General features: G+C 41.4%; 1 protein-coding gene across 1 annotated transcript in view; it reads left to right on the forward strand.

Annotated features, from left to right (window-relative positions):
- LOC308120012 (tomoregulin-1-like) overlaps window positions 1-26,119 on the forward strand; it is a gene marked incomplete at both ends in the record, with an annotated part of 80,536 nt that overhangs the window by 48,127 nt on the left and 6,290 nt on the right. Inside the window, 4 exons of the mRNA XM_080480361.1 lie at window positions 10,121-10,150; window positions 16,044-16,140; window positions 16,597-16,745; window positions 25,276-25,335. Of these exons, the coding sequence (XP_080336487.1) occupies window positions 10,121-10,150; window positions 16,044-16,140; window positions 16,597-16,745; window positions 25,276-25,335 (336 nt within the window). The remainder of the gene's footprint in view (window positions 1-10,120; window positions 10,151-16,043; window positions 16,141-16,596; window positions 16,746-25,275; window positions 25,336-26,119) is intronic.

Below are 26,119 nucleotides of genomic sequence, written 5' to 3' on the forward strand. Positions count from 1 at the left end.
TAAGTCTTTGCTTTTGATCAGGCATGAGTTATGGTCGCGGTTTAATGAAAGGGACCGAATCACAAGGAAATTATTGTGTACCCGGAGCAGCACAGAGGAACATTTGTTTGAAGTTTGAATCAGGACCCAAGTTCCCATGTTCTTCCTGTCGACTGTTACAGGCAGCCGGATTACCTGGAATGAATATACATCGGCAAATTCCTATATTTCAGATGTACTGGTAACTGAAGTTGCTTGAGCGCTGTGGTCTGTCCCATGTTCAGCTTTCCTTTAGTTCAATTTAAGTTGGGGTAGACTCCACCTCTTGCGTACTAAGAACACCAATTCACGCACCTGAAGAGCATGCAAACTCTGCGAGGGCCTCCAAAGTCCACACACAAGGTAGAATGTTGGAGAATCCAACCCCGACTGCAAGCTTTATTCTAATTTAAAAAGTTGTACCGGGTTTTGTTGATCAGAATATACACAGGTTGTAAAATGTGAGGATCATATTTTACAGGGTTTTTTCTTTTTTTTTCCTTTTGTGAAGAAGGTATAATTGCTTAATCGTTAAGCTAAATTTAGTTTTAACACACTCAACAAGGTTGAGATGTTCCTTAATGGGAATTTATCCTCCTGCAAACATTTGCTTTCATACCAATTTTTATCTCCACACAAGTGCTCTGCTGGTGATGTAAGGAAAAGTCGTTACAGCTCCTTCATGAAGGGAACAACCGTCCGTGGTGAACTGACCAACATGGAAACCACACAGCTAACACGAGCAATTACATGATCTCAACATGATTCGATGACATACTGGTTAAACTGCTTGATTCACGTGTGTTCCTCGTCTATAATAAAACAATAGTTTACCTGAAGCCTGATGAGATGACTCAAACCACAACTTTCCCTGAAAAGTAAAGAAGACTGGCAGAAATGCTCGTAAATAATGTTAACATTGTGTTCATCTATTTGTTTTCTATATTTCTGCAACACAATGGCGTCATACTGTTGACACAATAATGTGTAGTGGGATGAAATCTTGCACACGTACAGGCAAAAAATGCGAGTCCTGTTATTGTTTGAGGTTTTATTTAATTTACTGCAGGTGAAGTTCCGAATAACGTCTGGAAAATGTGCTCCTTCGTCTTCTCCTTCAGTTTGAGTGCTGTGCTGATATTTTTAATGGCGCGGTCACGGTCAGCCTCGCTCTGAAACCTTTTCATGGCCTTTAAGTTCACCATCATTATATTTTTTAATTGACTGAACATCAAAAACGCTGAGAGCTCAGCCTCGATTTTTCCTCTCAACTCTGCAGAACGTCATCAGTCGGATTGATTCGGGGGAACAAGCCAGTTAATCAGCTGCAGATCAATTTTAATTAGAAGCTGTGGATGTGAGTCATTAAAATCCTCCTAAAGCCGAGCGGTTCTGAAAACTGCAGAGTTCGGGGGTCCCTTCGGAGGCCCCTCAAGAGGGTTCGAAAGCGAAAGAGGATTCCTGTGGTTCCGCTTAGCGATTTCTCTTCAAATCTAGGAGAGGCTTATGAACAATCCATAATTTAATGAATACTTATCAACAGGTAGTCGGAGTCATAGTTAGTCTTGTCAAGGATGTTTCGAGGATCACTGAGGTGATCGTTACCATCAGGAAGCTCTGTTGGCCTCAGACCGGCGTCTGGATACTAGTTATCAGACTCGTAGAGGCATGCAACTAGATAGTCAGCAACAGAAATGTTAGGCCCCCGTTTACTCAACACTTTATCATTTTCGTTTCAGAAAAGATTCGCATTTACTTTATGTAGTTGGCGTGCTGGATCACGTGTTGTCGCTCTTGGTTGTTTTTTTTGTAATGAAGCCACACGCACACAAGATGGAGTCAGAGCATTCTGCAACAGGTCCACGTTTGGAGCTTTCTTTCCCCCAAAGATTCAGTTTTCAGCGGCTCCGAGCGCCATTGTCATGTAAACTGATGTATACAAGGTTATATACAGCTGCCCGCCATTCGTTGGGACTACAGCTCCTGGTCGACTACGGTCTCCAGCAGTTTTAAAACGGTGAGGAGTTGGGGAGCTTTCCAGCACAGTTTGGCTGGACCTTCATCAAGAAAATGAAAAAAACAAAAAGGTAGCATGCAAGGTGTCTCCCCGCTGGAGTCGTACTCAGCCACCTTCGACTCAAGTATTTTCATATCAACCTGCAAGAAACGGCACCTGCTACTCGCCACGCTCAGGCCAGTTTGACATCACTTACGTTCTTATCCCGCCCAGTCTGATGCGATAACGCGGCTCATTATGACAATGACCTCACAAGAACTGCTTCAACTTCACTTTGCTGGAGATTTAAAGGCTTCAGGACGTTAATGGGATACATTGAGCTGGGATGCAAAATGATAACCTCACTTCAGCAGCATTCAAGATTGTGATTGAAGACTTCAAATGGCTCTCCTTACACAGCTTATTATGGGGGGGACTATTTAAAAAAAAAAAAAAAAACTTAACTAGAACTTGTGCTCAGTTTTCTGCGTCTCCAAGAAGATGCTGAACTGTCAGACCCCATTTGGTGGTCCCTGCTGCTTCAGTTTCTACCAGCGTAAAAGTGGCAGTGCAGCGTGTTCGCCAATCGCAATTTTTCATGCGTCATATTTAACAGCCCGCAAACCTGGAAATACTAAACTGAGACACTTGGAGGCACACATCATGATCCAGACTCCTGTTTGTGTGTCAGGTAGCAAAAAAAAAAAAACTTCCCAAAAACGTTAGTTTAGATTAAGGGAAGTAAGTGATCGGAGTTAAATCTTAATGAAAACCATTTGTCTCGATCATTGTGGAGTTTCATCTTTCTCCAACCTTAACAGCGTCTAGAGTTTAGGCAGAGCAGTGAAGCCAGAGATAGACTCGCTCTACAGGAGGACGCTACATGGTTTGATTCAATATTGTAGCAGAAAATCCAATTTTACTGATACATACTGAACAATATTCCCAAATATGTCCACTTTTCTTAAATGTGCATATGGAGAGCATAAGCCTGCCTCCTCTGCAGTCGCTTTACAGCTTTGTGCTGCTGTGCGAAATCCTTAAAATCCACAGCTTTCAAATCTCATCTCTATCATTGTAAATCTGGTTTGTTTTTGCGTTTGAAAAAAAAACTGTGTATGTGATGAATTGGAATCCGTCACTCCCGTAGTCTGCCATCAGTGAGCCATCAATCATCTTCCCGCTTAGTCCACATTGAATCGTGGTAGGAAAGCAAAGAGGCTCGGAAAACTTTCCTCCGCTTGTCTCGAAAAACCCTGAACCGTTCCGGGGCCAATCGGGTGATATAATCAGCAGGTCCTGGGTTGAATTTGACCAGTTGGCTGTGCCTTGTAGGCCTCCGATGGGATGTGAACAGGAAAACATCCTAGTCAGGTGCCTGAGCCACATTAACTGCTCCTGTGGATGGAGTAGCTCATCTAATGTAAGCTGCTTGTGTCTGATTCATTTGGTCATGATGACCCAAAGTTTCTGACAACTGGGGTTATTCATCCCTCTATTACATGAGCAAGTCTTTCAAAAGCAGACAGACCAAGGCCACCGTTCATTACTGAACTTTTACCGGAAAAAATAAAAAAAAAGTCCAAGATCAAATATACATCTGAAAGAATTGCTGGAATAACAGTCCTCTCAATAGATATGCTCACAGCAAAACACCAAAGTGCAGCTCATCCACACATGTTATTGTAGTGCTTAAGACCATTTTTCAATTCTCTTCAACTAATCAAGTTACTGCAGATACCTGATTATTCAAATTTAAATTGTCTTTAAGTGCTTCATTTGCTGAACGGATGTAGTTTATTGAACTGGAAGAATTAATATGATATGAGGCCTTGATAACATTCGAATAATCTTCTGGAAATATAGTTTTTAGTGCAGTTTTTTTCATTTATACGTCAGAATAGTTATATGTGCAGGCAGACATGTTAAGAATATTGTACTTTACATTGGAGGCCACCCGATTTTGGTCTGTCTTTTTGTGACGCAGCCACATGCGTACAGACGCTACAATGTAAATATTTAAAGGCCTTTCCCTCTTCATCTTAAAGGCCCACTGACGGATGTAAGAAGCGCCTCCCCACTGATCCGAGACAATTGTGTAGTAATAAGAAGTAAACGTACATTTTGTTGAAGAAGCATTGTTAAATTCTAAAGAGTGTGCATCGCAATCCACCCTTGTTGCTCTTGTTGAACCGCTTGTACAGAAAAACTACTGAAAGCAGTGACAGTGCTATTCCTTTTTAAAGTAGCTGCTTTTTCTTCTGTGGTTTTCACTGCAAAACGTGGCGCAAATAAGAGACAAAAGCTTTTAAGGACCACATGGGGATGTAGTGGTAAGCACTTTTTCTTCACAGCGAGGATCTCGCCCGTTTCGAGACAGCTGGGGGTCTCTGTGTGTGGCGTTTTTGAATTCTCCGTGGGGTTTCTATACTTTAATTGATCCTACAATCCAATAAAAATGCTTTTGAGGTTAATTGGTGACAGAACTTCTCATAACTGTGAATGTGAGTGTCTGTCTCTCTCTGTTTATTGTGGGACTGGTGATGTGTCCATTGTTTCCACAGTTTTCTCCCACACGGGATCGACACCAGCCGCCTACAACCCTGAATCGGATAAAGTGGTCTAGAAGATGGATTGATGGAAACCTTTAAAAGTCTTTGGCAAAGCTTCCTGGCGCCTTAATATTTCAGCCATATGTGACACCCTGCAGGGAAACACTTTCTTTTGTGAATCGACACAAAACACTTTGTTGGGACATCATTTTTTATAGAAACTTACCAAACCATAGGAAAATAGCTGGAGTCTCACACAAAAATAATGTGAAGACACATTTTTGTTTTGGCTCCATAACTGCTTTGAAAACTTTAGACTGTGAGGGGGATGAAGCGGCTTTTATTTTGTAAGAGCTGCAGGTTTTTTTGCTTCACAGCCATCAATCAGACTCATGCTAAATCGCTAGCAGCTTAGCATTTTCCCCATCAAACACCCTGTGGACTCTCTGGGTTCAGCTGTCTCTGCAGGCCGGTCAGGCTTTATGTTTTCATCCCACTCTTGAGAAATGAGTTGTGGAAACTTATAGTAACACCGTGGCAGTGACGCCGCTGGTGGCGGTCAACTCCATCTGCAGGAGCAGTGCCCTGATTTCCCATGAGGCACCGCCTGGCGCTCTGCTCTTATTACCCGTTACACCAGGGATCCGGTGCCACTATATGCCCTCCACGAGCCTCACCTCCCGCCTGTCCTTCTGCAATTTCCTCTCACTGAGATTTATGCTTCCTGTAATTGGAGCGTTCGGCGGCTCTGAGCTGGGGAGATGGTGCAAATACTCCGCCGAGTTTATTTCCCCGAGCAGGAGGTGGAGGAAATGCAGCGATTTCAGGACCATTCAGAGAGAGAGCAAAGGGGTAAGAAAAGGTGAGGTGAGAAAGAACGTCTGAGGCTCCTCGCTGGGAGCTGATCACAGATCAGCAGACGGACGCAGCTCCAGAGCTGAAGGGCTGAACCTGCACCGCAACCTCAGACTAGGCTTATTACTCTTTAAACCTCTTGTCGCTGGCTTTCTGACATTCTTGGCGAGGGAGGGTGAGAGGACAGGAGAGCGGATTTCACACTGCTGGATTAAAAAAAAAAAAAGGTGTTGTGACATTACCGGCCCCTGCAGGCTCCCTTATTCTGAACTTCCACGAAACAAACCATGAAGATTAGGATTTGCTATATATATATATATATAGATATAGATATAGATATATAGATATATTTAAAATTAAAACTAAACTGGGTCTTGCTGATTAGTATGCAAGTGAAGGCAGCAGCCCTGGGATAGACATCAATAGTATTGATCTTTTTTCATGTTCATGTGAGCTACAAACTGGGCGCTGCTGCAACTGGAATGAGCTCATCAATGAATTTTCAACAGGGAATTTTAGATAAGATGAATGGACTTCATTTATGTAGTTTGTTTGGACCACCTTAGCCTACTTAAACACACACACACACACACACACACACACACACACACACACACACACACACACACACACACACACACACACACACACACACACACACACACACACACACACACACACACACAGTTAATTTACCTTAGGAGCAGTATGGTGCTTACTTTCTTGCACGTGGACACCGTGGGTATTGTACTGCTAACCTTGGCATTGTGCAGTGAACTACTCAACCTACCTGAGCTGAACTAACATAAGATATGATGGAGTGAAGCAGACTATAGTAATCCCACAAATCCGTATTGCTGATTCTACGTACTCTATGGTTCGAGCATATATAAAAGATAAAGTTCTTAATGTCTTGCTCAAAGGCACTTTGAGATCAAAGTCAGAGTTGCTTTATTTGTCAATTCTGCTACACATTGTCACACATATAGAGACCGAGAGAACTGAAATAGCATTTCCCTCTCACACAACATTTAAAAGAATATATGTAGAAATTACGCATCCTAAAAATATACAAGTTAAGATATAATAATTTAGGAGTAAACGAGTGAAGAATTGAGGTAGACATAACCAAGAGGTCAAACATATCAGTGCAGCCGAGTAGCTTATGAGTGGTGTAAAGTAAAGTGGCTTAGTCTTTATGTCACTTTTCAGTCCAGTTCAGTGTCAAGATATCGAACTTGCAACCTTCTGATTGAGAGACAACTTGCCCTACCAGCTGAGCCAACGATCGCCTACATACCCTCACATCAAAATGAAATAGTTAATAGAATGATATAAGTGTATAGCAAATGTTAAAAGAGGATATTTACTACCCATCCATCCTCTATAACTCTTTGCCCAGTTCAGGATCACGTGGTGCTTTGAGCTGAGTCCAGCTGAACATGAGTGAAGGCAGGATGCCCTCATTTATGGTTTCTAAGCATTGATTCGCTCTCACTCCTCTGACTTTTGGTTGGCGTGCCACTTGCAGCCACGCATTAGAGACAAAATAAACCGGGTACGAGATAAATGACTTGGTTTATTGTCTTTGTTAAATCAAGACAGACCACACTTTTTATTCAGAAGTGAAACACGCATAAAGTTGGTTCAATAAAAGAGTCCTGCAAGGTTTTCTGTGCATTGAACAGATAACTGGATGTATAACTGGTTTACACGCCCGCTTGTGTTTTTGAATCTTTTTGTTGTTGTTGTTGTTGGTAAAAGAATAAACCGCCACACCTGTCTTCTTTTTATTACCGTCGATATTGCAAAGAGGCACATTTCTGCTCTGAGCTGCAATCAGTCCTGTCAGGACTCATTCTGTTGAAGCTTATAAGCACATTTCAGCATATTTAGAGTTTAGAAACAGATTGATTTACAGATGTGGGCTGCTGCAGAGGAAGCGGGGCGCTGCAGTAAAAGCCTGGGCTCGCTTCATTAACCACAGGGTCAGCCATGTTTAATTTCCTCAGCAGGTTTTATTGACTCTGCTGCTGCTGCAGTGTCTGACTCTTTAGCTGAGTTTAAATCTGCAGGAGTTAATGTGTCCACACTGTTAATGAGCAGTTTGTTACAAAAAGGCTCCAGTCAAATACTTCTGACATCATAATTCTTTCGCCATTTATATCTTATTGATCAGGGTACACGTGAAACAAAGACGGTGGCCTTTTTAATATTCACAGTTGAAGCATTTTTATTTTTTTTTCTTAAATCCAGAAACTCTTTGAAGCTTATTGAAAAGAAAGAATTGGTGTCTTTGCAGTCCAGTTTGGTTAAAGCTTTTTTCCCCCCTCTTATCAGCTGGATCAAATTAAAAAATAGAGCTGCGAAACCTTTGATATTTTCAGCCTTTTTTTCCTTTATTCATAACTGCTGGAAATCCAGATTATTCAGGTTTTATCAGCTTTAAACTGTAATTTGTTGCGTCCATGTTCCCAATAGGTTCAGTAGTAGGACTGATATTAATCTCACTTCAGTTTTGATTGACATGACAACTCACTTAGCGTGCTTGGCCACATCAGGCTTGTACTAAAACAGCAGCAGCTATTTTATATTCTCTGAAAATGTATTTACTCAGATATTTTTCTTACCTGCTATAACTACAAATGTTCTATTTATGTCTAATTTCATTCATATTACTTATCTTCCTACCTTCAACTACTGCATTCCACATTATTTTCTGATCTATACCTAGTTTTATGGTTATTACGGGTACTTTAGCCTTTTTTTTTACTTCAGTGTACTACTTCATTTACTAATATTCATTGCTATGCTGGTACATCACTTTGTATACTACCGACATTGTCTTCCTTTCATTTACCGAGTCTCGTTCTGTTCACCACTCTCCAACTGATTTCTATCTACGCACTTCGGAGGAATTTATTTTCCAATTTTTGAGAGTTTGGACCTCCTGTCTCCACAGATTAGGATTGTGGGAGCTGAAACAGGCTCAGGGAGAACATGCAAACACAAAGGCCCAGCCCAGATTTGACCCCAAGGTTGTGAAGCAACAGTGCGGAACACTACATCACATTTCAGATGCAAGATCAATACGCATGTATAATATTTCAATAGGCTTCTTGTATCTCAGATATTTATCAGTATATAAAGTGTCGAGCTGTCTTGTCGTTCCCCTCAACCAAACATTTGTAAATATTGGTGACTCTTAAATGATTCCTCATTACTAATTACTATTACTTTTGGACCATTTCTTTCTTCTTTTTTTTTCCATTAAAAACCATCCCATCATTACTTTGTGAAGACGTGCAGCAGCCAAAGGTGAAATTTCACTGAACAAAGACGCTGGTGTCCATTTCTTAATGCCGCAGCCCAGTGCCAAAAGCTCCAAACACAGCATCCATTTCCTAATTTGAGGTGACCACGCCAAGTTTGATCCTGTATGTGTATTCCCTGATGGAGCCAGTGAGACCACAAACTGCAGTGTGCTGCAGCAGGGCTAAATGAGCCTCCAAGCTGGCTGTGTCTCCATGTGCTCCACACCTGTAAGAAAGAATATTAAAAAAGTATTCATTTCTGAGTCAGTATGGGGCATCCTTTTCTGAAAGGCTGAAATCTTGTGCACTCTTGTAAACCTGGTCTACATCTACACCAAATCAAGGTTAAATGCAGATGAAATACAGTACAGATAGAAATATGATTAGTCTTCAATCAGCCTCATAGTTAATATTGGCCTGCTTTTTGAATAGATTTACTCACCAAACTAACTTGGTTAAGGTTTGAAAAACATCAGGCTTACAGTTCTAATAACAATGATGCCATGATTTCACACGGGTCACAGATCCCCCGTCACCTGGTGGTAAATCCTATTACTCTCGAGGGGTATTCACACTTGGTTGTTTGAAATTGTAAATGGCATCCTCTCAACCCCGCTGTGCACCAAACTAGCACACCTATAGTACTCCACTTTGAAATCCCTTGTAAATCCACCTCCAAACACCCTCTAGTATAATTTGATAGACGTCAGAACGCAGCATGTATCAAAGATCAGCAAACAGACTAATTACAGAAGGTAAAGGTCTTAAGAAGTGGATTGACGTCAACAATTGAGGGAATCCTGCTCCTGTTTTGATGCATTTAAGCATTTGAGAAGCTGCTGGAGAGTTCTCATCACAATATTCCCATGTGCATCTCGAGGCCCTAAACAGAATAGTCTTCAGGATTCATTTTTTTCCATAAATAGACATATAGACACCCAAAAACCCAGACACTGTATGCAATTCCATACATGAAATCTTTGCCTTTATGAATATGATGGGTGATAGTTTAGAACTAACTTACCACACTCAATGACACACTCACTGACACATGCTAACCCATGAGTTTAACATGCATCCACCTGGAGGCCAAAAGGTTTGTTGTGGACCATAATTTGCTCATAAGGATTGCCAGCTCTGGGTGCGGGACCATCTGATTCTCTCAATTGTTGTTGTGGTCACTCGAGGTTACCAGCTGCTCTAAAAGTGTCATGGATGTCGAGCTGAAAGTATTCTCAAAATCTCAAGTGCAAAAAACACCAATGTTTGTTTTTGGGTTTTTTCTGGGAGAAAATGGAGAAAAGCTTGGAGTCGAGAGCCAAACTGTTGGATGAGCGCTTACAAACAAATCCCTGACAGCTGTTGTGTCTCTTGTGTCTTCACAGATCCTGGTTCTGGTTCAGGAGATGGAGATGGTGAGTGTTATTTTTTTATTTTTTTCCTAATGTTCTTTCCTCCATTGAGCTATATAAAGGTTTCATTTCCTACCCATCTAAGCTGCGGGACACAAACACAAACACAAATCAATTATAGTCGAGCCTTTATTAGCCCCAGCATTAACATCACCTGCTCGTATCGCGGATACTGTCTGATATGAAGCAAGTAATCAGCTTTGAGGTCAAAAGGAAGCGCGAATGTAGCGTTTGGAGATGTTTTTATTCGGCCTCGGTGTGTCTTTGTGTGTCTGCGCGCCCCCCACCCCACCCCCCTCGTGGAATATTAACTCGTGCCGTAAAGGTTGTGAGGAGGATTCCAGCCGCTGCAGTAACTCCTCCTCGAGGAGCAGATTGATATTTTCTGTCCTGTGGGAGTCGAGCTGAATGGCGCTCTGCTGCCAATTTTGGCAACAGAGACATTTTGCAGCCATCTGCGAGCACCGACCACAGTGTTTGTTGTTTAAATTGGCTGCTGGAGGGGTTTTAATTGGTACCGGTACCTCCACCATCTGCATGTGGGCGGGTTCTACGAGCTGGTGTCCCCCCCCCCCCCCCCATGCAGCCGGCGGCCTGGTCGAACCTCACAGCTGAATCCTTTAAAACGACCCCCCTTTTCCTGTTTATCTTTTATTCTTTAAACATGTTCACACCACATCACCTTTCCAGCTGTTTCCTCTTGACATTTTAGAAGTTTAAGGCTCTAAAAGCTTTACTCTGCGAGGCCCCCGGGTGATTATTTCATGGCATTACTCATCTGAGTGACACTCATGTTGAGGCTGTCCACCCTCTGCACTGGAAAATGCAGCTTTTAGTACATTTTTATTTCAGGAGAATTGGACGGCTACATCTGCAAGCTTCTTTCAAGGCTTTAATGACAAGGAAGCCTGGATTTGTGAATGTGGAGTTGTCACAAACTGCCACTATTTTTTTTATATTTTTTTTTTTTACCCTACGATTACTTCATCTCTCAAATCAATATTGAGAAATTAATTTTACAAATGTGTGACATGCTGGTGAGTCTACACTGTAAATGGATGGTCACATTGCAGAAGTCTTATCGGGCACAGTAATGACTAGCAAGTGTGTCTTAAGCGTCATTTCTCTGCCATTTTCTTTATTTTCCAGGAGTTATGAAAAATATACACGCCAAATCTTGTCAGTGGAAACACGATGTCTTCAGAAGAATCCACAAATATATGCTGCTTTGAAAAATATGTTATTTCCTAGCATTGTTTGCTGTTTTAAGTCTGGAGAAAAAAAAAAGCTAAATATGAGCGTGTGCAATGGACTGCAGATGGGATTAACTCCAGCATCCCTCAACCCTGAATAAATAATTTCAAATGATTGATTTTTGACTCCAATGGAAACGTATTAAATAAATATAACGTATACATTTGTAGTTCCATAATAAATGAAACTTTATATTGCAGAATTCACATTAATATATGAGTAATATCATGAGTATCTCACCTTTGTGTTAATATTATTGTGGTTAACACGCTATTGTGAATATTGTGATTTGAAATTGAAAAAGCAGCTATTTTTAGAATATCATGTCTACAAACCTCCAGTTAATTAGTTGAGAATAATAATAACAGACATAATGAGAATGTAGTATAATATATATATATTTTTTTTTTTTTCATGTCTTGCAATCAACAGGCTGCTGTTGTTTTCACACGATTTCACAGGAGTAACAAGTACATCTGGTGGAGACTGATAAAATGAGGCCTGACATTCACCAACAACAACAACAAACAAATCCGCTGAACAAGCTGTGAATAATTTATCGAATAAATTATGTCTTCGAGAGAAATTACCGACTTGCTGATTCAGTCGGGTCGGGAATGCTTTTCAATACGGTTTTAAAACAGTAAATTATTTTCATATTGTTTACCTATAGAGGATATTTACACCTCCAAAGGTGATAAATAACATTTGGTGACTTGTTTTTTTTTTTTTGAATTTGCATCTGCAATCTCATAATTGACTGCCTTTATTATCACTGATGGTTGCACCTTGAAACTCTGTTACAATCCACATAACCAGCATGAGGAGAAGGATCAAAACCTGTGTGGATGAAGTGTGTGTGCAGACCTCCAAGATGCTGCCGTGACCTGCCTCGATGGATTTATTCAGCTGCTCTTAGCTTCCATCCTGAGCTGTCAGCTTGATCCTTTAACCTTTTCAGCTGACGTCTAATTAGCCTTCTACCTCTATAATGTGAAGCGTGCGCGCGTGCGTGCGTGCGCGCGTGCGTCGGGCTTCAATACCTCACAGGTGTCGACGATGCGAAGACGAGATCCATCAGCAGAATTTAATTTATTCCCCGTGTGGCTCCGCACCCAAAAACAACTTTAATGCTCATAAAAAGTCCATCTTACAAGAATGTTTAAGAAGAATGTTTTAATTACTTTTTAACCACCCTCAGATAATAATAATGAAATAAGCCATTTTGTTCTCTCGCTCTCTTTTTTCATTTTTTTTTCATCATAATTGAATTTTTTTAATGATACTGTACAAATGGGGTTGTACAGCCAAACTGGACCTTCTGGAGCCACGATATAAAATGTAATGCATCTTTGTGTGACAATAGCCGTTAAGACAGGAGTCTGGAGGGGTAGAGGATCGATAAAGCTGGAGTAGGTGCGTACCAGTGTTGAGAAAGAGCAGTGGTTTTTAACCTGGGGTCTGGGACCACCACACACTTTGCCCTCTCTCAGGTGTTCAAAATTATATCTGCATACAGTATGTGAAAGAATTGACGTAATGTGTGCCATTGTGTACTAACTGTCTAGACTTTACAGTAGACCTGCCCATTTTCTGGGTTTCAAACTCTTGTGCTTTTGTATGTTTTAATTTAGAGAGTGTGCTGCACTGTAATGTTATTGCTACTAAGGCATTGGACAGAGGGTCCACAGAGTGTCTTTTAAAGGGGCGTTTGAGGGGGAAAAAGCACAGAAAGCTTATTTGCATAACCATTCGTGCCAGAGGCCACTCATACACAAAGGCAAAGAAATATATAAAATTACATTGAAATCGAAGAAATAAAATAAAGATATTAAGAAAATAAAATTGCATTTAAACACAAAAAATTTAATAGTAATAAAATAGTAATTAAAACAGGAGAATAACTACTGAATGTTCAAAATGTAAGGTAATAAAAATGCTTTTAGAATAGTGAGAAATTAGAATGATTACATGGAGTAATGTATTGAAATCATGAGAATGCTGCAGTGAACAATGTTTTCAGTCCCGATTTTACTAAGATGGACAGTTTTGAGCAGGTTGCAGATCGTTTACAGATGATGCTAGAAAGGCGATATTTGTTCAAACTTACCAAGAGGTGGGTCATGCTCCTCATGTATGGAACCGATGAGGAACAATCCTTCACTTTGACAGACATCACTCGACCTGTTAATGTGTAAAGTTATGCAATGCAGTCTTAACAATTTGAAAATCTGCAGAAAACTGCATTTTACGATTTCCAAATTAAAGTGAACCTTGCAAAATGGACCTAACTTGTCGAGAAACAACAGACTGGGTTAAATATAGCAGTCTGGAATAAAACAGGCACTTGAAATGAGAAATTGCTGACATCCAACAGGTTTACCTTTTTATATGCTCGACTGTCACCAAGAGCAAAATAGCAAAAATACACAAGTATGGACAGCGGACACCCAATAGCTAAATACTATAAATAGTCAAATGTGGCAAAACCAGAGGTGAAATGGGTGAGTTGGATACGGCGCAAGTCAGATTGGAGGCGTCTGCTGGTGGAGTCGCAGTGAAGCAGCAGCGTCCTGCTGTCAGCAGAGTCCAACGGAAACAAAGAAGCCTCTCTGCTGCAGATCCTCGTCAATCGATCAGCAGCCTCCGAGCCCCAGCTGAGCTCTCCATGTTCAATACATCCACACACAGCAGGCCAATCTGTCAGCCAGCAGGCTCACACACACACTCGCGCGCTGTCGGGTTTCCATGACTTCGGAGGACGTTACATCAATTTCCATTCATTTTCTGAAGGCCAACCTAAACCTCTCCCGACTCCTCGCGCGATGAAGAGTGAATTTAGCCACTGAGAAAATGCATTTTGCCAACTGCTATGCATTGTAGCCTGTGGCTGTGATTGGATTTATTCGGCACCTGATGGGCTGAATCCATCTCTAAATTATAATTATCGGTATTTCTATGCACAAGTTGAGTTCCTGCTCCTTTTGACTTTGTGACTGCAGGCAGATGTTTCGTTCACGCGATGCCATCAGGCTCTTCCTCAAATAGCGTCCAACAGCTGTTCAGCCACGTTTGAGATCGTTGTTCTGCAAAGATGTCAGGGAGGTCGGTTGTATTTTGCAGTAGCAGAATACACAGCTGCCCCAAATCTGTACTACAGAGCAAAGGTAACTTGATCATGGGAGACCAAAGAAAATTACAATTGCTTTATTGGTTTTCTAACACAAAGTTTAAGTGTCTGTGCGTATTGGGCCAAAACACTGGAGCTGTTTGAGATGTCATTTTTTTTATTTTGAAAATCAGATATGAGTCAGAAAGCTCTCACAAGGAAGTTGACACACGATTTCTATTCGGATGCAATTAGGCTTCAACAACAAAGTGGTTGATTTTTAAGATTTCTATCTGTTACGCTGCAAAACCTTTTCTAGCAGAAATTCTCTTCTGGTATTTTTTGACATTCCTGCAGTAAGGATTTTCCACATTTCCCTTTCCCCTCTGAAACCCGGTATACGGTCACTATTCGACAGGATATTACTCGTCCGAATTGGCAGCAGCAGGTGCCGTCTCACCTTTCCAAGGCTTCTCATTACTTTCGCAAAGAAAACCAAGTCGGGTTTTAAGGTTGAACAGAAATTCTAATGACTGGAGGCAGAGCTTTCTGGACGGTTGTTACATTTCCTGTGGATTAATTTCCGCCTCCTTGATAGCGCCAAGCATTTCCCCTATTACATGACAAAATTACACTTGATGAATCATGAAAACGGCTCCCTTGATGAAAGGCAGCCGTGAATAATCCCCGCGGCTCTTTGATATTTGATGTTGTGGTTGTTACCGCCTCATCTGCTCTGAACTTGCTCTCTGCTCGGAAAACGGGCGTCGCCATGCGAGGTGGTATTAAACGCATCTCCCCGTAATGATAATAATATCATAAGATGATGATGCGTTGTCTCCGTTTTCCATTTTTGGCCGATAAGCTCCTGGAGTCTCCTCATACCCTCGGCCGTGTCTGATAGAAAAGTGCACGAGCCATGTCGCGCGTTGAGTTCAGGAGCGGCGTCATCAGCGTTAGCGGCAGCGCGGCACTCGCCAAAACCTGAGCTCTGGTGTGAGCCGTGAGGTTGTTAGGGAAATCAAATCAAATCGGTGTTCTGGAAACAAGTGCAAAAACAGTCGTAATGAAAGCTGATTATGTTGTGCAAGGATGAATGATATGGAGACCCCCACAAAGAGCGGACGTGGGAGCTCAAATGACGCTCAGGTAGATTAAAACTATTTTCAAAGAATAAAACAGTCATTACTGTTGAGCAGCTTGCAGACAAGGTGAACAGAGATGCTACGGTTCACTGTACTATACATCTTAACTTTGTCTCTGAGTGTCTGGTTTGTTTTTTTTTTGTTTTTTTTTCCCACTTGAAGATTTGTTCTAAAAATTGCCTCTCTGAGCAAAAATAGCTTTTAAAACAAAAGCAGCCTTTGAGGGGAAAAACGAACACTGTAAACCCGAACACTACTTTCACAAAATCAAACCGTCCACTGGCTTTGGCCGTCACGTTGTTGAGCTGACCTCTGACCCCGCGTTGCATTCTATAGAAGACGGACGTGACGGAGATTGAATCAGTTCTTGTTCTTTTGTGTCTCACAGATGATGAGGGCTCAGGATCTGAGGCCGGGAAGAAGTTCACCAAGTGCAGCACTTGTAAATACGGAGCCGAGTGTGACGAAGACTCGGAGGACGTCTGGTGAGTGTTTGACTTCTAACAATCAGAGTCGGTCCCACCTCGCTTGCTCTCCTTGAGTTTTATCACAGTTTCCTCTTGTTAAAATGGTCTTTGAGGAACCTCTGTTCTTCAGACACGAGGTGTTTTTGTGTTTCATGCCGCATTAATGACTTCTTTTAATGAAACTGGCTTGACTTACAGTATTCGAGTTGAAGTATAACCCATGCTAAAATTGAAAATAAAACTTTCATCAAGTCCCAAATTGCATCTGAAATGTCGGGGGAAAGTTCTTTCCAAAGCATTAAATGTATTTCTTTGAATCTGCAGACGGAAGACTAATGAGCCGTGTCTTCATTTCTCTGAACGCACTTCAGCTAATGATTCAGGGCCGACGCACGTCGTCTGCACAAAAGCCTTTCAGGCGGCAGACTCGTTTATTCTGCCGTGTGCTGAGCGGTGCCCGCCGTCTCTCCTCAGGTGCATATGCAACATCGACTGCAGCGGACACAATGAGAACCCGGTGTGTGCCACTGACGGAAACTCCTACAACAACCCCTGTCTGGTGCGCGAGGCCTCGTGCATGAAGCAGGAGCAGATCGACGTCAAACACCTGGGCCGATGCCCCGGTAAGAGCAAGTTTGACGACTTTTATATGCGTTGAAAAGGCAGGTTACGTTTCCTGGCATTAATTCTCCACCGGAATTATCTTGTGACGATGCAGAAGTGTGAATGACCTGTCCATAAACAACTGTGCACAAGATTTTGACAAAACAGATTTTGAAGCTTGCTGCCCTTGGTATTACCAAGGTAGACTTCAGTCTGTCACGTTTTAGAGTCGCTGCCAATTTGAAAAAGGATGAAACTCTGCAGGAGACCTGCTTAAGGCCCTGTCAACTCGATGCGGCTCGGGAGTGAGTCTTCATGTTGTTCGGCGTCAGTGTGACGAGGTGTAACAGTGAATCAGCAGCATTCTGATTCACCGCACTGCCAAGTTTCCACCGGTGGAATATTTCTCATGTCGGGTAGACACCGGGTGCGACTGCGTGTTTGGCTCCTGCAGCAATGTGATATGAATACCATACAGTGGTAAAATGCCACTGAACGAAGGATGGTGGGAATGTTTGTAACATTTGCTCAATCGAACATCTGCCTTTCTTTATTTTCGCTAGTCACGCTTGTTTTATATATGTGTATATATATATATATATATATATATATATACAGTATTTTCTGAGGGTTTTGACATATGTAGACTTGAAATACAGTTTTTGACTCGGTGTGTTTTCCATCGCATCTGTTCAAATTGGATATAGAACATCTTAGAAATGGCATCATTCAGGATTTCCCTCCCTCTCCTCAAAGGAAGAAGTTTGTGTCATGATTTTATCTGAACTTATCATACATTTATGCAAAGAAATGCCTGTTATAGACTCAACCTGACATTTCCACCCAGACCTGATATCACTCAGTCCTTCTGCATCTTTTCATATATGTTTCTATATTGATGAAACAAATAGTTCGCGTGTGCGTGGTCCCATAGCACACTGTTTACCTGCTGAGAGTGAGGCCTGCCTCTCCCCAGAGTCGAACTTTAAACCACTGCTATCGTTGTGTGGATACATTTGTTATAGAAGTCGAATGAATAGTTGGCATGGACAGGAAATGCTTTTTTGGCCCAGTTGCACTAATTTAATCTCACCACTAGACCAGAAGTGCCTCATTGCATAGAGTGTCTCGTCTGCTCTGAGTCTTGTTGTTTGCAGATGGCCGCACACCTTCACCAAAGCCCCAGATGGAGGAAGATTAAGAATTAGGAGTTTCATGAGGGCTCTCGATACTTTTCCCCCCCAACTTATCCGCTTATTTGCTAAGTGCTACTGAAGAAATCTGGTCACGGATATGTTGCGTTTCCTCCTGTCAACAACAAATTAAAGACCTTATGTTTATTCCAATTTAACATTTTAAACGTGAGATTTTTTTCTTATTTGAGAACACAGAAACTTTAATCTGCTTTTCATTTTGTTGTCCCATGCCTTCCATGCAGATCATGTATATATTATACAGGTCTAATATACTGGCGGCAAATAGCAGATTTCAGTGTTTAAGAAAAGTGGTGTGAACACTTTGGATTCAGTTTCCCATCAACTGATAAAGGATTTCTTCATTTAAGAGTTTTTTATCAATGAAGTTTTTATTGTTTAAAAAAGTTCAGGCTTCAGTTAGTATAATATTGTGAGGGTGCGGTGGCATGTATTCAGACTGAAGAGCCCCGATTGAAAAGAGAACCTCGGTTTTGTTCTGTTTTCAAACTTCACACAAGTCCCATCTTCACACAGCTTTTCATAAAAGATCACCTCATCTAGTAACGACAACAGTTGCTGTTGTCCAGATAAATGGTGCCTTTGGCAGTTACTTCTTTCAGACGTGGCTGCATTTGTGCACCAGAGTGGCAAATAAGTGACAAGAGTCCACATGAACCACAGTGTGCGTGGTGATGAAGAAACATGTCAGCCAGTGTGGCCGCGTGGCTCCGTAATGCGTTTTTAATGGTTTCTGAACAACACCGAAGGAATAAGATGTCAGGCTGTGACACACAACCTCCGAAGTTTTATTTTGGGCCCGTGCACAGGGTTTGCCTTCTTTCAAAACCGTTTCCAGCCGTGGCGTGTAAAATGTCAGTGTCTGACTTATATCTCCGTCTGTTCAGCTCTCCTGGCCCTCTGTCATCACGCTGTTTACTGACGTGCATGAGTGATCGGGCGGAGGTGGAGGATGTACACAGCCGCTTCGGGGAAGGGGGGGCACTGTTGTCAATATCTGATACCAGCATGTAAAATCGAAAGGTGATGGTTAGGGAAAGTAAGGATGTTGGTAAATAAATGGCCCCATTCAGTGGCGCATGAGAGCACAAATTTAATCTCACTCAGTTTGCCATCGAGTTTGTCGTCTTTCATTTCTTTGCTTTTTGAAGTGTAAACATGCTCATCATGCTTTTCCGTATCAAACCTGACCCACGGGTACGTCCTGCGTTCATATGAGCCGTTTTTATGTGTTGCCGTACATTTGAGTCCCAGAACTAAGACACCCACTGTTCTAAAAAAATGAAACACTGAATCCATTCTCGCTTTAATAAGAGCTTGGACCAAAGTCAATTTTTTTGTTTTTGTTTTTATTAGGGGAGCCGTCTGGCTTTGTAATTTTCTATTGATGCACAATCCATTAGCAGAGTGAATGAGTGAGATTAGAAACATTTTTATATTCCGTGACAGGAGCGAGTGAATTTCTGTTCCAGACAAATAGTAATCATCCCTCCAGAGGATCTATTTTAGTCTGAAAGCTGGTCTTTCAAAGTATAGAAATCACACAAAAATAACTCTGATTCTCTCAATTAAGGTGTTTGCTATTTTCATGTTATTTACTGTAGTTCACCGTGTTTTATTCAGAGTAGTGAGCACAATACTACATTGATCTGTGAACCAAAATACAGGCTCAGATGTGCCAGGCTATAGCCCAGAAGAAATCTACTACAGTGAGGATTTCAAACCTTTCAGCAGATGTAGGGATCTCAAACAATTTGGCATGAAGGGAATTAAAAAGAAACCTCAACTTGTTCATGTTTGGTAAAAAAAATAAAAAATTTAATAAATGCAGGCTTTTATGCTGTTACAACTCCAATGCAAACATTTGGAGATTCATTGGTTAATATATTGTTCATGTTACTGCTCCGGCTCCTCTCGAGATCAAATTGTGCTTTTTGCGACCCCTCAAGTCCGATTAGTTAGACGCCCCGGCATTATCTGCTTCATCCATGATATTCTGTAAACACTTTGCCGACCTCTTTCCTCACCCAACGAAGGTCTGAAACTGCTGTCAGCTTGTGTTCCCGCAGATAAATCTGCCTGCTGATGCCTCCATTGCCGTTTGATTGAATCCATATTGGAAAATCCCATCAGCCTCGATTGTTCAGCCTCAGAAAACTGCAGCCTGCCCGCCATCGCCTGTGTAAATTATGACAAAGGCCCGCTTCTCCCGAGAAAACTGCCCTTGTAAATGAAAAGCACTTCACAGATGCTCAGGTGGAAGAGGATAATCTATGGGGGGTTTTTGTTGTTCGTTTTATTTGTCTTTTAAATCCAAATGCTTCTTGCTCCTCTACATTCACGAGAATACAATTTGTTATTTATTGAAAATCCTTGTGGGGATTTCTTCATATTTGACACTGAAACTGGTTAAACTTTTGGATTGCATTTTGGTGATATTGATAATTCATTTCAATTTGATAGAAATAGTAAGAAAGATTCAACAGTGAGCTGATTAGACTTTGAGGGTCAAAGGTCACAGTCTTCCTAACACCTACGAGACATGAAAGGGGTGAATGTAAACTGTCACATGGCTGGAGGCCAATAACATTTTCTTTTTGTTATTCATAAGCCGCTTCTTCTCTCTTCTTTTCTTTTTTTTTTTTTTTTTTTACTTTTTATTGCTTGATCTCATTGATACCTCATATTTTTTGTTTTCTTTTTTCTTATCAATTGACTTCATTGTATCTGCTATTCTTGTGTGTCTTTCCTCTTGTTTCATGCCTACAATTTTCTCACAGAAATCATCCATCTCTGTGTTATTTAACTTGCTGCAGACGCAGGTCATTATTCCACATTAACATGCTGATGCAGTCAAACGTAGGACTTGGGGTGTTTTTGCCTTCGGTGAACGCTGCCGACTACACGACTGTGACCGTTTCATAAATCAGCCTCATTATTGAAAACCGTGTCAGACAAATTAATGCACCTAATAACTAGTTGTTTTCAATTAAGGCACAAACCAAGCGTGCAGGAGCTCGGCTTTAGATTCCACATGAAATGAATCCACACCTTGTTAACGTCTTGTGATAATCTGACGCCCACCGACTCCTGATTTCAAAAAAATAATAAAATTGTGCTTTGTTCATTTTTAGCTATACACCTCTTGGTCAAATAATGTCGTATAATACGCTTTATGGAAATAATTTCAGATGTTTTACTTTAACCTGCACTGGTACAACATTAAATCCTCTGGTGTTGAAGTGTACCTTTTATACCTTAGGGGCTCATTTTAGCACCGAATAGTGATATTGGTAAATTACAGTTCTTTCTTTCTTTTGTTGAATTTGATGAACGCTTTTAGTCTCAGTTACATCCTGTGAGAATATTTCTTTCTTTTTCACTGTGAAGTTTCAAATTCGCTGTTAACGTCACCAGTGAAAACTTACAGAAATAAGCTTCGGGTTCTTATCAGAGACTGAACTGTAACTACAGGAAACATGAAGTTGTCATAAGAACGAAACATCAACCATTTGTTTCCTTGAAGAAGTTAATGGAAAATGAAAAGCTGAAGCTGTGTGGTGGCATAGTGGTTAGTATTACGAAGGCTCAAACAGGCTCTGTGCTAAATACCTAGACAAACATACTTCTGATTTGGATGCCTGACAAACAGAATAATGCCACTAGTGACCTGTAGGGGCAGTATTGTGCAGTATAACTCATCTGCAACCTGAGAAAGAAACATTGACCACAGGAATAATGATGCCTTCCTGTGTGAATGTGTGTGTAATTATAATCAAATCTACACTATAACCTCATCTGTACCTCAGGACAAAGGAGCTTCAGATGACTTGTGTCAACAGTTTTTAAACTTCTTCACTAACAAAGTTAAATACAAGTCACCGATTTATCCCCCAGATTACATTTGAATATCATTAGGAACATGGATATTAATTTTAGCAGTTTCTATTCGGGACCAACGACGTACACTGCAGTGGTTCCCAACCAGGGGGGCAATTTTATGCATTTGATTTTCTTGTGTCACAAAACTACTCAGTTCAAGTGTTTACATTAAAGGTGTATAATTTATTTAAAAGGTTCCTCTTTTTTAAAAAAAATACTGTTTAAAAGTGTCTGCGGTGAATCCAAAATGTTGATTGTACGACCATAAACGATTGTTAATAATGTACAAGCATGAACTCAGGTGTTGTTTGTGTGAGTTTATGCTGAAAGTTTGTCAAGTGATGTTTTAGATGCATGAGAGATGAGGGGTGGGTTTATTTAAGTTATTTGAACTTCTTCCGACTTTTTTTGGAGCGCAATTATTTAGATTTGTTCTTCTGTAAAAAGACGTTTGCACTACTTCGCTGCTCAAATGAATAAATCAATAAAGTTGAGCTCGCAAAGTAAGCAGCGGGAGAGAAAAAATGGCTCCATGTCAGGCTGATTAATCTGTCAAAAACAAAAAAGAATACAGAATATAATAGAAAAACTGAAACTTTCTTTTGGAATTGTACAGGGCGTGATGGGGTGCGTCGCTTAAGTTGTACAATGGTAAAAGTTTGGGTCCCTCAAGAATAAAGTTGGGAACGACGTATGTATTCAACCACACAAGAGACGCATGACAACATATGAGACACACGTAGCAATTTATGTGTGTAAAGGGAGCATATTTGGGCCATTATGGGGGCTTGGGCAGGACTCTGTCTGGAGTTCTCCCTGTGCCTGTGTGGATTATTCTGGCTTTCATAATCCAAAGGAGTGTGTTAGAGTGATTCGTGACTCTAACCTGGGATCGACTGCAGCTCCCCCGCAACCTGAAGCTAAATGTAAATAAAGCAGTTCGAGTAGATGGATGAATAAGTAAGAATTTGAATCATCAACCCTTTGTTTGTATACAGTAAACAATTACTGAGTCTCACAAAACACTTGTGATAAATCAAAGTTTCTTCCTTCTGTTGTTCAGAGAGGCGTTGACTTGTACTGCCGTCAACCACAGGCCCCCAGGTGGAGCGACATTTTGACGTTAGAAACGCATTTATAAGTTTAAAGCGAGGAGGAAAAGCAAAACAGCCCAAGTTGAAGTTTAATCTAAACTTGAAGAAAGAGTAAAAAGTTCACCAGCTTTCCTCGTTTCCTTCACTTGACTGTTGCGCCACTTGGAGAGCGCTGGCTCAGCCGTTCATATGAATTTATTTCCGTTTCATTCTTGAATATGCAGAACAAGTTTTAATGAGGGAGATAAAAACAGTCGCAGCTCTGATGATCCATCACTGAATGATTTCTCCTCTCAGAGGAGGCACGAGGTGCGAGTGTTAGATATAAACCTCATTTGCAGTCACCCTTTGCCATCTGATGTTTTTTCAGAGTCTGTGCCAACACCCAGAGCTCCTCCAGCCTCTGTGAAGCTCGGAGTCTCTCTGATTTATGTTGATGGACTCACCTTGAATCACAATGTGTTGTCCTGCCGGAGACGCTCTCTCTGTGGGCGTTGGCGGCAGATCGTAACCCGGAAGGATTTATGGATTTCTTGTCCGTGGTTATGGCTTTAATGTGGCTGGCGACCAAGCCCTGGCTAAAGGGAGGTGGCGGGTGGGGGTGTGAGGTGGTGGGCTTCATGGGTAACTCTACCACCCTGAGGTGAAGAGCACCTGCCCTCTCACTGCTGTCTCCTCGGGGCGTCAGGCCAGAAATCTACAAACCAAACTCCAAAGATTGTAAAAAAAGTGGTATCGTTAATGCATTTGGTTGCTGAAGCACTCGACAAAATAGATCACATAAAACTTTACACATGGAATTTTAATTTTTTTTTAACAATAGCCCGATCTCATCTCACGCCGTCTCTTCATGAGTAAATCTAATAATTTCTGATTCACATAGGGCTGAGGACGCAACATTGAAAGATAAAACGAATACAAATACATGACTGAATGTGAGTTCTCATAGTATAATCAAATGCCTCCTGACTCTTGAGTTTTAATTGTTACAAACTACCACAATGTTTTCCAAATCCGTAAACCTTAGTTGTGTTCAAATCCAAGATCCCACAAAAGCTGCAAAGTTGTGCAGACAGCTTCGCCATGCAACATCAGTTCATGGTTCTTTGTTTGTATTTTGTCTGTAGTGAGTGTTTTGTGGACATGTCGGGCAGTACTTTTTTCCTTCTATTTATATTTCGTCCTCAAAGAGCAAAAGAATGCTGTTGAAGACACAGCAGGAGGGTTGGTGGGAGAGGAAGGATGAAGGGGGGAGGGTACAAGAAAGAGAATCAGAGCAAGGGATCTGTCAAGATTTCCTCAGGAATGAAGGGGCATTAAAAATGGATGGGTGTGTGTCTGTGTGTGTACAGGATGTGTGTGTGTGTGTGTGTGCATGTATCTTGGTTGTATTTGTAGAGTTTTGAGAATCCTGAGACATTGTGGGCACCATATTATTGGGAAACACAATTTTTCATGTGCAGTACCACAAATATAGATACACAAACATGTGTGTTCATGTCTACGTGTTCCCGACTTGGTTGTGCTTTCAGAACCCAGACGACACACTGTACTAGCGGGATCCGACCAAACTGCTGGCACTCTGATGGGATTTAGGTTAGGTGGGGGTCCAGGTTGGCATAATGTTTGTAGTTGTGAATGTCGAGGTCGAGCTGGCAAATGCCAAAGGGTGTGTGTGTGTGTGTGTGTGTGTGTGTGTGTGTGTGTGTGTGTGTGTGTGTGTGTGTGTGTGTGTGTGTGTGTGTGTGTGTGTGTGTGTGTGTGTGTGTGTGTGTGTGTGTGTGTGTGTGTGTGTGTGTGTGTGTGTGTGTGTGTGTGTGTGTGTGTGTGTGTGTGTGTGTGTGTGTGTGTGTGTGTGTGTGTGAGAACATTCTCAGCTGCACCTTTTGTAGACAGCATGAAGACATGTAGCCTGTCAACAGGAAAATGAGCATGACAACACAACAAACCAAAGCCCACTGATTCTTTGTTTCTTGGCACACACACACACACACACACACACACAACCACGCACGCACAGAATCAGGGCTCCGATTGACCCTTCACCATCTCGACGTTGACAAACAGACCGAGACTCACTCTGCGAGTAAACATCCCCAGACATCTTCTACTTCCTTCAGCCTGTCCCGAAGAGTAAACAGCACACACAGTCAAACACGGATGAACACACACAGATTTGAGAAACAGCGGACAAGGAGTCGAGGAAACCAAACCGAGAAAATAAAAAAAATTCCAAATGATCTTAAGGGTTGAGACGTGAAAGCTGCAATCTATTTGTCTTTTTCTCCTCCGTTTTTGAAAGTGGAAATTGTTTGTGTTTATGTGGATAAAGTAACTTCATCTCTCTGTGTCCTCCACAGCTGATAAAGAAAAGCTTGGCAAGAAGGATGACAGCAGCCCTTTTAAAGTGAACGATTTAGGTAAGGAGGCTGTTCAGGTTCATGAGCGATTGTGTCAATATTTGCCGCAACCTGGCTCGGTTCTGAGATGCATACTGAGCGATCCTTCTGCTTTATTTCAGTGTGTTGTCTGCCCCGTGTGTCTATTGTGTATCTCCCCGTCGTGTTTACTTTGCACAGCTCATCTCATTTCCATTGTGAAGCTGTGGGATGAAGGATAGTTGCACAGAATGCCTGTTTTGGAAGCACAAACCACAGTTTCACAGTTTAATTCCCACTAATGCAACACTTTATGGTTTTGCACTAAAGCTGTACTTGTAGTTTTTCCCCCAATCCACTTAAGAGTGTATCTTAAATAAATAATTGACTCCTCTACTAACTTCTTTTTTTTTTTTTCTATTTACACACAAGTTTCTGTTTGTTTGATATTGTAGATTGTTAAAGCACAAAACTACGAAATATAAAAAAAAAAAAAATCATCTCATAAAGTTTCCAATGAAAACCAGCAGGACATAAACCAGTTAACACAGGTCAGGAAAGAGTCATCAAACTTTTTTCGAATCGTTGCGTTTCTTTTTGGTCTTATTTAGATCACGAAAAGGCGACAAAATGTCAACTGTGAAATCCAACTGAATGAGCTGAGAAATGCTCAGTTTGTTTCTTTTGTTTTCTTTAATGATTTAATGTGTTCAGTGGGATAAGCGAAAGGTCAGTGTCTCTATGAAATGACTTCTTCTGGGAAATAGTACATTTTTTTTGGGGTTGTCGCTGGGCTGTTCATTCTGAAGTGGCACATTGTGTCCCC

This window comes from Lipophrys pholis (genome assembly GCF_963383615.2).
Source record: "Lipophrys pholis genome assembly, chromosome: 1".
NCBI lineage: Eukaryota > Metazoa > Chordata > Actinopteri > Blenniiformes > Blenniidae > Lipophrys > Lipophrys pholis.